At 34.9% G+C, this 14,848-nt stretch overlaps 1 protein-coding gene across 1 annotated transcript; it reads left to right on the top strand.

Moving 5' to 3' along the window:
* Nucleotides 1-2,845: 2,845 nt before the first annotated feature.
* On the top strand, nucleotides 2,846-10,699 carry LOC140448948 (uncharacterized). The gene is made up of 2 exons (XM_072542087.1): nucleotides 2,846-4,899; nucleotides 9,229-10,699. Exons 1-2 carry the CDS (start codon nucleotides 2,846-2,848, stop codon nucleotides 10,697-10,699), a joined length of 3,525 nt encoding a protein of 1,174 aa, XP_072398188.1.
* The last annotated feature ends 4,149 nt before the right edge of the window (nucleotides 10,700-14,848 follow it).

The raw sequence follows: 14,848 nt of genomic DNA on the forward strand, positions 1-14,848 counted from the left end.
TCTGGTAAGCAATGAAAAATAGGAAGATAGAAAATCGATAGTTACGAAGGGGTCCAGAAAATTTTTGATTTTTCAGCAGTCACAATTTTTCAAAGTATTTTAAAAACCTTGAAAAAAGTCCTGAATTATAACAAAGTATATTCAAATTACCTTGCCGATAAGAAAACCATCGTTTCTGATTAAATTTCAGCAGAGCCTGCAGATTAACAGTACATTTTCCGATAAGGGAATTGTTAGCAGCCATCATAAAGAGGTCAACAGTTACCATAAAGGTGAGTTTTTTCCACTCATTTGAATTCTCGCTGAATAAAGAGACCGTTTGGTGTTTATTTTTGACTGAAGATCATTTAAAATTCATTTTGGGTACTTATAAATATTTCTCAACCAGAGAAAGATGCAATCTTTGTTATTGAAGATTTCCATACAATTTTCAGAGAAGGGATTATCTGAAAGACGAAAGTGAACTTTAATAAAGTTAAACGCAAGTTTTAAAATTTCTTTAGAAATAATCTTACCTTTTTAAAACAGCCTATATCATTCTAAATCATCTTTGTGTTAAAAAAATATTAATTTGAAGTCAAGTTCACAAAAATTTTATTATCGCTTTTCTAATATTAACCAAATATAATTCGCCGTTTCTTTTGCTTCCTAAAATCATTAAACAAAACAGATAATCGATATTAAACTAAAAATTGAAGGATTATAAATTTTTGTTTTCGCTCTAAAAAGATAGTGAGTGAGGTTATAAATACTTTGACAAACAAACACGTATTAGAACAAGTATTTCTTGTTGCAACTTCACAAAGCACTAATTTCATATACTTACTTCAATATTGTATTACGTCATAAATCTAAATCCATTCATATTAGTTGTTGCGTAACAAAAATACTTAATATTTTTAGTCTATTTTTGTATCATATTATTTAGTTTATTTTTGTATCATACTGTATATTAGTTTAGATATATAAAATTTCTTTGTACTAACTAATAATCTGTAAAGCGCCGTTATCTTGCATTTAAATAACTTTCTACACAAGTTTCTAAAACCTTCATAGAATCGTAACAATGAAAGGATTAGTATTTTCCAAATTACCCTCTGACGCATTCCAAAATTCCGCAAGTTGAGACAAATACCCTTATCAGGTAGTTTTTATCAATGATTTGAAAGTTAAAGGTATTTGAAAAATAAACATATCTTTTAATACGTCGAGGGGTCAGGGGGGAGATTTCGGAATGTTTGTGATTGAGGGGAGAGAGTGGACATGAGTATCAGTTCAAATTCCAGCACTGAAGGAGCGTCAGGCTCTACTCGCCCTAGCGGCATATTAGTGTTTTAAACCAGTCGGTATATTAATAAGTTCGTGTCAATATTGTATCACCGACAAGTGTGTATCATATGCAAGTTATCGGCGTTTAAAATACATTGTATTTGTTTAAATATATTTGTTCAAACGTTCTTTTCGAATCTTCATTTTTCCCAGTTTTCTGGGTGGTCCTTCAAAGAAATATATATATAAAGTGAACCTATTTCCCTAAGGAAAAACCTTGTTCCCCAAGGAAAAAAACCAGCGACCTATTACTGGTGCGTGAAACAAAGCCATCAGGACAAAGGTGTAAGGACAAACACCTACATCTTCGCTCATGTTCCTTCGAACCGGACTTCTTCACATTTCAACTTCGAATCAGAGATCTTCGCATGTCTCATCTTCAAGTTAGACATCAACGCAGCATCTGCAGCATCTTCCAGTAGGACGCCTCCAGACTCCTTCATCCTGGTAGCTGATTTAACGCCTAGCATCACACTCAACAAACTGTAAGTTTTTTAATTTTAGTATCATTTGTGAAGTGCATACTATAAACTCTTTTTGAACATTTATTGAACATTTTCGTTATTTCGCTATTATTTTTATAATTATTATATCCTTTTATTTATATTTTCGATTTTTAGTGTAAATTCTCATATTTTCGCTATATCTCTGTGTTTATTACTATTCTTCTGTTTTTTCAATTTAAAGATCAAATTCTTTCACATATTTCTCGCTCACTAAATCTTAATCTAATTCAATCAGCTAATCATGGATAAAACGGTTGATGATATTGTTAAAGTAAAAGATGATCTTGTTAAGGCAAGAGGTAACTAGATTGGAGAATTGGTTTAAAGAAAATGAAAAAAGTAATATTTCAAAAAATGAATTAATTTTTAGAAAAGACTATCTATCAAAAGTTTTTGACAAATATCTCGAGGTTCAAAATGAATTAGAGACAATAGATGATGAATTTTCTGTTGACACGGCAGACGTAGAAGACAGATTTTTAACGTTAGGATCAGCTCTAAAGAATAAAATTGATACAATTTCAGTAAATTCTGTTGTGAGCACCTCAGCTCAACAAAATCATTCAAATAACCATCATATCCGCCTACCCGAAATAAAAATTCCACATTTCGATGGAAATATAGCAAATTGGCCTAGTTTTATCGAGATGTTTACCAAACTTGTCGTAGATGATTTAAATCTTTCAGATATTGAAAAACTAATTTATTTAAAATCAATTCTCAAGAACGAGCCTCTACAACTAATTGAAAATTTGGAAGTTGTAGGCTCAAATTTTTCCGTTGCGCTCGATACACTTAAGAATAGATTTGAAAACAAATGTTTAATAATTAACACTTATTTAAAACAACTTTTGAACGTTCCTTCATTAACAAAAAATACTGCTCAAAACTTGCGAGAATTCTTAACTCACATAAAAAAGAATTTAAGTGCGCTAAATAATTTAAATATCTCCGACAATCTTGCGGATTTAATTTTAATTCATATATTTACACAAAAATTAGATTTTAATATGAATCGATCCTTTGAATCCGAAAGAGATTTCAACGAACTTCCTACAATAGATGAGTTTTTGAATTTTATTGAAAAGAAATGTAAGATATTGGAAAATTTGATCTTTGAAGAGAAAACAGTTTATAAATCAAAACCGTCTCTTCATATTTCTATAAATAATAGAGATACATCTTTTAAATGTTTCGTATGCAATTCTAACTCACATAAAGTATACTCTTGCCAACAATTTTTAAATTTGTCCGCTCAAGAGCGTATGCAAAAAGTAAAAAACAAAGGTTTTTGTCTCAATTGCCTTGCTAGTGGTCATATGTCTAATTCTTGTTCCTCATCTTCGAGTTGCAAAACCTGCAATAAAAGACATCACTCTTTGCTTCACATTTCGCACCCGTCGGAAAATATTTCACGGCAAAATTCGTATAGATCGAATTGTGAAAGTCAACCCGCCCAAAATCAATTTGTTCGGAATTCACGTCATCAACGTCCAAATCAGCATTCGTCTCAATTCACTTCGGAGAATATTCATGCAAATTCACAGAACAACTCTGTTCCAAATGCAATTCCGCAAGGTTTACCAGATACGCAAAATCTTCCAGGGCCGAGCAATATTTCGTCCCACTCTGTATATTCGAACAATCTGCAAATTTTACTCGCAACTGCTTTGGTAACTGTTTACGATGTTGAAAACAATCCCATCTCTGTTCGTTGTTTAACAGACTCCGGTAGCCAAGTTTCGTTCATAACAGACAGGTTAGCCAAAAGAATTTGTTATTCACCCTATACCAGAAATCTTCAAATATCAGGTATAGCTCAAACTTCTTCTGTTTCAAACAAGATGGTAGACCTTAAAATCTATTCAAACACATATCCTAGTAAAAACTTTAATCTGTCCTGTGCTGTCCTCGAAAGCATTACGTGCCAGCATCCACAAGTCGCGCTGGATTTAAATTTATTAAAAATATCAAAAAATATAAAACTTGCAGACCCACATTTCTGTACCCCGTCGGACGTAGACATGCTTTTAGGAGCTGATATTTATTTTGACCTAGTTACTTACGGCTTAATAAAATTAGGCCCCAACCTTCCTATTCTTCAAAACACTCATTTGGGTTATATTGTAGGTGGAAATATCCCATACTCTCGTTATACAATGTTAGGATCAAACGCGACTCCTTCAACGAATAATGTACACTCACATTATTCAAATATTTCGTTACACGTACAAACTGCTGATCTTGATTCTCTTTTAAAGAATTTTTGGGAAATAGAAGAGACTAAACCACTCACTTCTATTCATGTAAAAACATTAACTCCCTCAGAACAGCGAGCTGAGGACATATTCAAATCTTCACTAACAATTCTTCCTAGTGGCAGATTTCAAGTAGACCTACCTCTGAAGACTCCTAATGAATATCAAAAATTAGGTGAATCATTTCATTTGGCAAAAAGACGTTTTTTCAATCTTGAAAAAAGGCTTAACAAATCAGACGAGTTACGGCATCTGTACACAGAATTCATATCAGAATATGTTTCTTTAGGGCATTGTAAATACGTTCCCCTTTCTAAGCTTAATGAATCGTCCGAACATAAGTTTTTTCTCCCACATCATTGTGTTTTCAAGCATGATAGCTTAACTACTCGACTCAGGGTTGTATTTGATGGATCAATGAAGTCAACCTCAAATGTGTCTCTCAACGATATTATGCTCAAAGGTTATACTGTACAACCTGATTTGTTTGAAATTCTAATTCGCTTTAGACTTTACAAATATACTCTTATCGCCGACATCGAAAAGATGTTTAGGCAAATAAGAATCAACCCAAAACAGACATTTCTACTAAACATTCTGTGGCGCAATTCCCCGCAAGAAGAATTAAAATGTCTAGAACTTCAGACCGTGACCTACGGCACAAACTCAGCTAGTTTTTTAAGTACTAGGTGTCTTAAAGAGTTGGCAGTTCGAAATAAAGAAAAATACCCATTAGCTGCTGATGCTCTAGAAAATTCTTGTTATGTAGATGATATTTTACATGGTGCAAATGATATCGAGACTTTGTACAAGACTTATAAGCAACTTTCTACGAGTCTAAATTCCGCTGGGATACCACTCCATAAATCCGTGTGGATGTTGTCTGTCGCCCATCGGACGCGTCCCCAGGTGGTGGATAGGGGAACGCCCTAACCAGTCCTAGGACTGGCGGGTAGGTGGGAAATAAAATACCACCCGTGAACCAAAACAGACTGGCATGGCAACCCAACAGAGTCCCTGGCCCTCCAGGTTGGGGGTTAGGCTAGAGGCTAACAACCTCTTCCTGTAAAAATCATATGTTACGGAACCTCAAGGACTATTAGCCGGACGGAACTTACGACGACGACACTGCAAACGAAAAATGGAATTAAGATTAGGAACATGGAACACCCGAACCCTGTACCGAGCTGGAGCACTCGCATCTCTACTAGACATAGTGAACATGTACAGAGTAGATGTTTTGGCACTACAGGAAATGCGATGGACGGGAACAGGCATTCTTGATAAGAGAACCCACTCCATATATTACAGCTGCAATGAAAACCAACACATAGATGGAGTGGGATTTATAGTAAACCAAAGAACAAAAGGCCTAGTTATTGATTTTAAAGCCTACAGTCAAAGAATGTGCTATTTACGCTTAAAAGGTAAATTCTTTAATTACAGTTTAATTAATGCACATGCCCCGACCGACGACAAACTAGAAGACATTAAAGAACAGTTTTTCGAAGACCTAGAACAAGCCTACAGAAGATGCCCCAAAAATGACATTAAAATAGTGCTAGGTGACATGAATGCAAGAATAGGACGAGAGCATGTTTTTATGCCGACTATAGGAAGGCATAGCCTACACAACATCAGTAGCGATAATGGATTACGACTGATAAACTTAGCAGCAGCACTGAACATGACCGTCGCTAGCACCTATTTTGAACACAAGAATATACACAAGGTAACCTGGACCTCCCCTGATTTAAGAACAACTAGTCAGATTGATCACATCTTAATAGATTCAAGACACGGAACGGACATAATAAACTGCAGAAGTTATAGAGGCGCAAACATAGACTCAGACCATTGTTTAGTGATCTCAACACTAAGGGCTAGAATTTCAAACTCCAACAAAGAAAAAGAAATAAATAGAAAGAAATGGAATGTACAGAAGCTGAGAGATGCAACTGTTGCAAAACAGTACTGGGAAAATGTTACCAATAGGTTAAGGAATCAAAGTCTAGGCGAAGAAGACCAGAGAGATATAGACTCATTCTGGAACAGGATAAGGGAAGATATTGAGTCAGCAGCACAAGATGAAATAGGAACAGAAACTTGTACCCGAAAAAATCACTGGTTTGACGATGAATGCAAAGACGCAACACAGAAAAAAAATGAAGCCTATGCAAAAATGCTTACCCGCCGAACTAGAACAAGTATAGAGAATTACCAGACAAAGAGAAGAGAAGAAAAGAAAATACACAGAATGAAGAAACGAAACCACTTAAAAAAGGAACTTCAATATATAGAAAACCTCAACAGAGAGAAAGAATTCAGAACATTCTATAAGAAAGTTAACATCAACAGAAAAGAATTTAAGGCAAACACAAATCAATGTAGAAGTTTAAATGGCGATCTCTTAACAACAAGAACAGACGTACTAAACCGATGGACGGAATATTTTAACCAGATACTTAATATAGAGGAAGAAGAAAACCCGGAAGACGAAAGCTGCGAGGTAAGCGGAGCAGACGAGAGGGAGGAGGATCCACCAACGATCCTGGAAGTTAAAGACGCTGTAAACAAACTAGCCAGAAACAAATCACCCGGAATAGATAATCTCCCAGCGGAATTATATAAAGAAGGTGGCCACGATATCATAATAGCCCTACAGCAGCTTATAAAAGAAATATGGATACAGAAGTCCCTTCCCAATGATTGGAATATTGGAATACTTTGCACCATACACAAAAAGGGTGATATCTTTGAATGCTCTAACTATCGAGGAATTACGCTCCTAAATGCAGCGTATAAAATATTCTCCAATATACTATGCCATCGTATGGCACCATATGCAGAGCGAATAATAGGACAATACCAGGCTGGTTTCAGAGGTGGTAAATCAACAATTCATCAGATTTCAACCCTAAGACAAATTCTAGAGAAAACACTGGAATACGGTGTAGACACGCACCACATATTTATAGACTACAAGGCAGCCTACGACTCTGTAAATAGAAGAGAATTGTTTAGAGCAATGATAGACCTAGGAGTACCAAATCAGTTGGTAAGTTTAACCAAACTAACCCTTGAAAAAGTTGAATGCAAAGTACGAATCCAGGGGGAACTCTCTGAACCTTTTAAAACAAATAACGGACTACGTCAGGGAGACCCACTCTCCTGTATACTATTCAATCTAGCTTTGGAAAAAGTAATACGTACGTCACAAATCACAACTACCGGTTCAATATATAACAAATCTGTGCAAATCTTAGCATATGCTGATGATATCAATATTGTTGGGAGAACGGAAAACGCAGCACGAGAGGCGTACGTAGCATTAAAGGAAGCGGCTACAAAAATGGGTTTAATAATAAACACCAACAAAACAAAATACATGAAAATAGGTACGCAACCACAAACACTACGGCCACTTGTTATAGAAAATGACGTCATCGAAGCAGTTAACGAATTTGTATACCTGGGAACGCTCGTCAATACTGAAAATGACACTACCGCAGAGATAAACCGCAGAATTTGCACGGCTAATAGATGCTATTTTGGGCTTAATCTCCTTTTTAAATCTACAGTTATATCAAGAAATACAAAAGTAAAACTCTACAAAACAATAATACGCCCAGTCCTAACATATGGTTCAGAAACCTGGACTTTAACAAAAAGTAATGAAAACATGTTAGGATGTTTCAAAAGAAAAATACTAAGGCGCATCTATGGAGCGGTAAATGAAAATGGTGTCTGGAGAAGACGATACAACTTCGAACTCTATAGGATATACCAGGAACCAGATATCGTAAAACACATAAAGATAGGACGTCTAAGGTGGGTAGGCCATGTTATGCGGATGGAGCAAACCGACCCAGCTAGAAAAACGCTCCTTGATAGACCTATTGGTCAAAGAAGAAGAGGAAGACCCAGAACAAGATTCCTAGATAACATCGATGAAGACATGAGAAATATGGAAATACGTGCTTGGCGGAGGAAGGCGATGGATAGGGACGACTGGAGAAAAATTCTTGGGGAGGCTAGGACCCACACAGGGTTGTAAAGCCAAAATGATGATGATGACCACTCCATAAATGAAGTTCTAATTCTTCCGAGTTTCTCGACTCTATTTCCTCTGAATCTCAAAAATCTAATTATGTAATAAAACCCGACAATTCGTCAAATAAAGTTCTTGGAATATGTTGGAATTCTCAGTCTGACATGTTCTCTATCTCTCTTCCTGACATTTCTAGTGAACCAAAATACACAAAAAGAGAAGTTCTATCAATTATCTCTTCTATTTTTGATCCTCTTGGTCTAATAAATCCGATTACTGTATCTGCCAAGTTGATAATGCAAAAAATTTGGATATGTAACTTAAATTGGGATGACAAACTCACAGGAGAAATTTCATCAGAATGGTTGAATTTTCTAGCTCACATTCCTGATCTTGCAAAACTCACAATCTCTAGACCTCTGCTCAATCCGCTCAATATTTCTCGAATTGAAATCCATGGTTTCTGCGATGCAAGTATGAAGGCATATGGCGCTTGTATTTATTTACGGGTTTTACATGAAAATGGAATCGTTTCATGCAACTTAATTACTTCAAAGAGTCGTGTAGCTCCGCTAAAAACCATTTCCCTACCCAGACTTGAATTATTAGGGCCTGTTTTGCTTTCTACCCTGATTTCAAATATCTTTCTTATCATTTCACCAAAGGTTTCTTCCATAGCTTCGGTTAGGCTCTGGACAGACTCCCAAATTGTACTTGCATGGATAAATTCTCACCCTTCTCGTTGGTCAATCTTCGTAGCAAACCGTATAACTCAAATACAGGAGTTAACGCGAACTTATTTATGGAGTCACGTAAGTTCTAAAGATAACCCAGCAGATATTCTGTCTCGCGGTACCACAACGGCCCTGCTGGTAGACAATACATTATGGTGGCATGGGCCCCATTTTCTAATGAACGCAACCACTAAATTTAATGAATTTGTTCCAAATATTGATATAACAGATATCCCTGAAATAAAAGCCACTTTACACGCTGTAAATAATTCGAAACCTACTCTATATACAACTTTTTGTAAATTCTCATCTTTTACTCGGTTACAAAGAGTAATTGCATATTGCAATAGGTATATTTACAATCTTAAAAATAAAGAAAACAAAAGAAATTGTGTACTTTCGGCTTCCGAATTAATAGAAGCCGAGCAGAGAATAGTTAAAATCATTCAACTAACATTCTTTCAATCAGAATTTAAAGACTTAAAGCATCAAAAAACAATAAAAAATAAGGCTATCTTAAAATTGAATCCATTTATAGACGCATCTGATTTAATAAGAGTTGGTGGACGACTTCGCAATGCAAATGTGTCGTATAATCAAAAATTTCCACTTCTTCTTCCTACAAAATGCCAGGTAGTTAGATCGTTACTTGAAAGAGAACACATTCGCCTATTGCACACAGGCCCTCAAAATACATTGTCAAATATTAGACTCACTTATTGGCCTCTTGATGGACTGAGAGAAATCAAGAGGATCATCTACAAATGTAAGAACTGTTACAGATTTAACGCAAGACCAGCTCATCAAATAATGGCCGATCTACCCAAAGAACGGTTTCAGGTCTCTCGACCATTCATAAATGTCGGCATCGACTACGGGGGCCCATTTCAAATAAAATCTTCAAAACTGCGACGTGCTCCCATTTGTAAGGCTTATATAGCAGTATTCGTATGCCTCGTCACTAAGGCAGTCCATATAGAGCTAGTGTCCAGTCTTAGCACCGAAGCATTCCTACTAACGTTAAAAAGAATCATTTCACGCAGAGGTATTCCTAAAAACATTTATTCGGACAATGCGTCCAACTTTCTTGGAGCTCGTAATCAGTTAAAAGAGCTTTATGACTTTTTTATGGGAACGGATGTTCTACCTACCATAAAAGAATTCGCAGCCTCAACATTAATTGAGTGGAAGTTCATTGCACCTCGATCTCCACATCAGGGTGGAATTTGGGAAGCAGCTATAAAGAGCTGCAAGTATCATTTAGTAAGGATGATGGGCAATAATATTTTTACATTTGAGGAATTAACCACTATTTTGGCTCAAATAGAAGCTGTTTTAAATTCACGACCCCTCTGTCCATTATCAGACAGTCCAAATGATTTTTCTTTTCTAACCCCCGCTCATTTTCTCATTGGAAGCAGCATGACTTCCTATCCAGAAAAAGATATCTCGACAAAATCCGAAAATAGTTTATCACTGTGGCAGAAATGCAGCAAAATTCAGCAGCATTTCTGGAAATGTTGGTCTAGGGATTATTTAAATCGCCTCCAAAATAAGCCCAAATGGTTTCTGCCCCAAGAAAACATTAAAGTCGATGATCTTGTACTCCTAATCGATGATAACGCTCCTCCTCTAAAATGGCCACTGGCAAGAGTAATCGAAACACTGCCAAGTAAAGACGGCAGGGTTAGAACTGTAAAACTAAGAACTAAAGACGGAACATTTATAAGATCTGTTGTTAAAGTATGTCCTTTACCCCATACTCATTTAGATGTAGGTCACATCAACGGGGGGACTATGTTGCGTAACAACAATACTTAATATTTTTAGTCTATTTTTGTATCATATTATTTAGTTTATTTTTGTATCATACTGTATATTAGTTTAGATATATAAAATTTCTTTGTACTAACTAATAATCTGTAAAGCGCCGTTATCTTGCATTTAAATAACTTTCTACACAAGTTTCTAAAACCTTCATAGAATCGTAACAATGAAAGGATTAGTATTTTCCAAATTACCCTCTGACGCATTCCAAAATTCCGCAAGTTGAGACAAATACCCTTATCAGGTAGTTTTTATCAATGATTTGAAAGTTAAAGGTATTTGAAAAATAAACATATCTTTTAATACGTCGAGGGGTCAGGGGGGAGATTTCGGAATGTTTGTGATTGAGGGGAGAGAGTGGACATGAGTATCAGTTCAAATTCCAGCACTGAAGGAGCGTCAGGCTCTACTCGCCCTAGCGGCATATTAGTGTTTTAAACCAGTCGGTATATTAATAAGTTCGTGTCAATATTGTATCACCGACAAGTGTGTATCATATGCAAGTTATCGGCGTTTAAAATACATTGTATTTGTTTAAATATATTTGTTCAAACGTTCTTTTCGAATCTTAATTTTTCCCAGTTTTCTGGGTGGTCCTTCAAAGAAATATATATATAAAGTGAACCTATTTCCCTAGGGAAAAACCTTGTTCCCCAAGGAAAAAACCAGCGACCTGTTACTGGTGCGTGAAACAAAGCCATCAGGACAAAGGTGTAAGGACAAACACCTACATCTTCACTCATTAGTATTAAACGTTTAAGTATTGGCTTATTTATTGGAAGAATCTTAAATAATTTTTTTTATATATTATACAAGATATCGTTGTGTAATATTTAATTGATCACTTGTGAATAATTGCACAGTACATTAAAAATAAAACTTCTTGTGTGGTGATTTTTTTTGCTTTATATAATTTTGTATTTCTTTATCAAGCACTACAGGTCACAGAACTCGCTTGAGTTAAGAGTCTGCATGTTCTAAGACAAATAAGAAAAAAAATTTCAAATTCAAAATACAGCACGTTTCTTTCTATACTTTAGATAAACAAACGAAATTTTCTTTTATCAATAATAGAAAAGATTCACTTTGCATAAAAAAAAGCAGTATCCTGTGAGATTTAGAGAATACAAGGTGAGTAGAATAAATGTTTGTCAAATTTTTTATATTTTCAGGCGTTCAATAATTTTTTTATTAAAAGCATTTCTAAATTTATCAATATTACAAATTAATCAACTTAAAAAAAAAAAAATTATTTTTATCTTCATAAAGCTAGCCGGTAAATAAGAGCAACTTGTAGTTTTCTTACATCGCATTCACATATCATAACAATTTGGCGAGCCCAACGTGTGGCTGTGTCTTTGGACGGTGACAGGTAGTGCATTATAACAAAGTATTAACCAGTGGTGTACCTTAAAAAAAATTATTTACAACATTTAATAACATAATATACAGGGTGTGAAGAGTATAATTTGTGTAGATAATAAGTTTATTGAGTGAATTGAAATTAAATAAAAATAAACATGGACAAAAGAAAGACTAGATCACATAAGAACGTAGAAGAAGAACAGGAAGTGACAGACAGAACCGAAGAACAAATTAAAGAGACTGAAGAAGTACAGGAGACGATGGAGGAGAAAAGACAGCCAGAAGAAGCACAAATGGAAAGGCAAATGGCAAGTGGAGACCAAGCTCAGCCCGTAAAGAAGGATGAATCGGACTTTCACAAGATGATGGCAATTTTTTTACAGGAAATAAAAAAAAACTGAGCAAAATATAAACCAGAAAGCAGAATAAAATAAACAAGATATGACTCAGAAGTTGACAAAAGAACTTGAAGATACAAAAAAAGAAATAAAACGGGAAATAACGAAAAGTTTTGACAACAAAATACAACAGATGGCACAACAGGTTGAGGATAAGTTGGGAAAGAAGATAGAAGATGTAAAAGAAGAGTTAACCCTAGAAATGGCCAATAGGGAAGAGCAGTGCAAAGAACAAATGGAAGTGTTATCGGCACAGCTGGAAAAGAATAATGAAACTCAAAATTAAAAGATTGAATTAATGGAACAAAATTTAAAGCTCGAACAACAAAATAACCAAAAAAAGTTCGAAGATGTTGACGAACAAATGGGAGTGTTGGCAGTACAGCTGGAACATCATATTGAGCAGAAGGAAGAGATATTTCGGCGAGACATTAATGAACAGTGGAAGAAAAAAGAAGATGAAATAGATGAAAATATGAATAAGACCAAAGAGATAATGGAGAAAGAAATTGGGAGAGTACAAGAGTCTCTTAAAGAAGTGACACAGAAGGAATTGGATGCAAGGCCGGTTGTACAAACGGTCGAAAGAGATTGTAAAATCTATTTTAGTGGAAGAATAAAACAGCAGCATCCAGTACCTTTCATGAAATTCCTTAGGCACAGATATGCATCTTACAGAAATTTCGAAGACTTTAAAGAATTCATCAGAAACCAGATGACGGCTGAGGCGTTACTATGGTTTTCGAACAAAGAAAATGAGTTGGTGGATCTGGAAGACTTTGCGACCAAATTCAGTGAATATTTCTGGGGTCAAGCACAACAGCGTTCAATCAAAAACGAGCTGTTAAGTGGCAAATACAACCCAAATCGTAGCATGTCATACCACCGGTACGCCATGCAAATTTACAGCACAGCTCAATACTTAGACTGTGGTTTTAACGAAGAATACATTGTGGGTTGTATCGTGCAACACTTTGATCTGACATTGGAAGATATCATGATGTTATACAACTTTAAAGAAATAGACAAACTGTGCCAATTTTTGATGATGCATGAGCAACGAAACCCCATGTATCAAAACAATGACCAAGCAAATAATAATAATAATAACTTCAATGGGAACAATAACTACAGCAGAAACAATAATCAGAACGGCAATAATTTCAATAATCATCGTAATTTTAACAATAACTATAGACAAAATAATGGCAACAACAACTATAATAACTCGAACTTTAGGAATAATAATAATAACTACCGCAACCAAAATAATCAGAACTTTAATCGCCAAAACTATAATCGTAACAATCAAACTAACAACAATAACTATGGAAAAAATGGACGGTATCAAAACGGTAATTACAATAATCAAAACAACGGAAATTTTAACAGAAATAATTACAATAATAACAACAGAAACTTTAACTCTAATGGCAATATGAATCACACATTTTCAAACAGTGCCATTCAACAGAATCAGACAAATAATTCACAACAACAGTCAAATCAATACTACACAAACAATCGAAACCATAACACTAGAAGTTTAGAAGATATAAATAGAAATATCCAAAAAAGACAAGTGAATCTTCTAAGTCACCATCAATCATACACCGACGTCAGTCAACAAGAGTCACCAATTGAAACACTCAACACATCATCTGTGATGGTGATACCCTTTGACACACAATACACAACAGATTCACAATCACCAAATTTTCAATAAAGCACCTGCTAAATGCGGCCGTATGTCACTATGAGCATCCAAGGGAGTTCATAAAATTTGGGGAAGAAAAGAAAAATCAAAATTTGCAAGGGTTAATTTTAATTCAGGGTAAATTCTTTCAAAAACAAGTTAAAATTTTAATAGACACGGGTTCTGAAGTTTCACTAATTGACAATAAAGTTATTAATGAATTAAATTTTCAAAAATATTGTTATTCAATTCCAAAGGTTAATCTAGTGGGTGCAAACAACAAAAAACTATATGAAGCAAAGAAGGGAATAATGGGAAAAGTATTATTTGATACAACCGAATATAGTATGCAATTCATAATAGTAGAAAACATGAGACATGATATTTTGATTGGGACAGACGAAATGGACAGAAATGGAATGGTCATCGATTATGTAAACAAAACTTTACAAATTCAAGAAGAAGTACTGAAATTTGGAAATACAGAAGACGAGGAATCAAAACAAGAGGAATTAAAGATAAAGGAAATTAACAATATTCAAAATAATACAAACTACAATTTTATAAATAATGAACCAGAAGAAAGTAAAATGGAATTGGAAGAAAATTTAGTATGTGCAGAAGAATGGAAAGAAGATGTAGGAAGATTGTTGCAAAAATATGATGGTTTGATAAAATCCGAAA

The sequence above is a fragment of the Diabrotica undecimpunctata genome, chromosome 8, assembly GCF_040954645.1.
Source record: "Diabrotica undecimpunctata isolate CICGRU chromosome 8, icDiaUnde3, whole genome shotgun sequence".
NCBI lineage: Eukaryota > Metazoa > Arthropoda > Insecta > Coleoptera > Chrysomelidae > Diabrotica > Diabrotica undecimpunctata.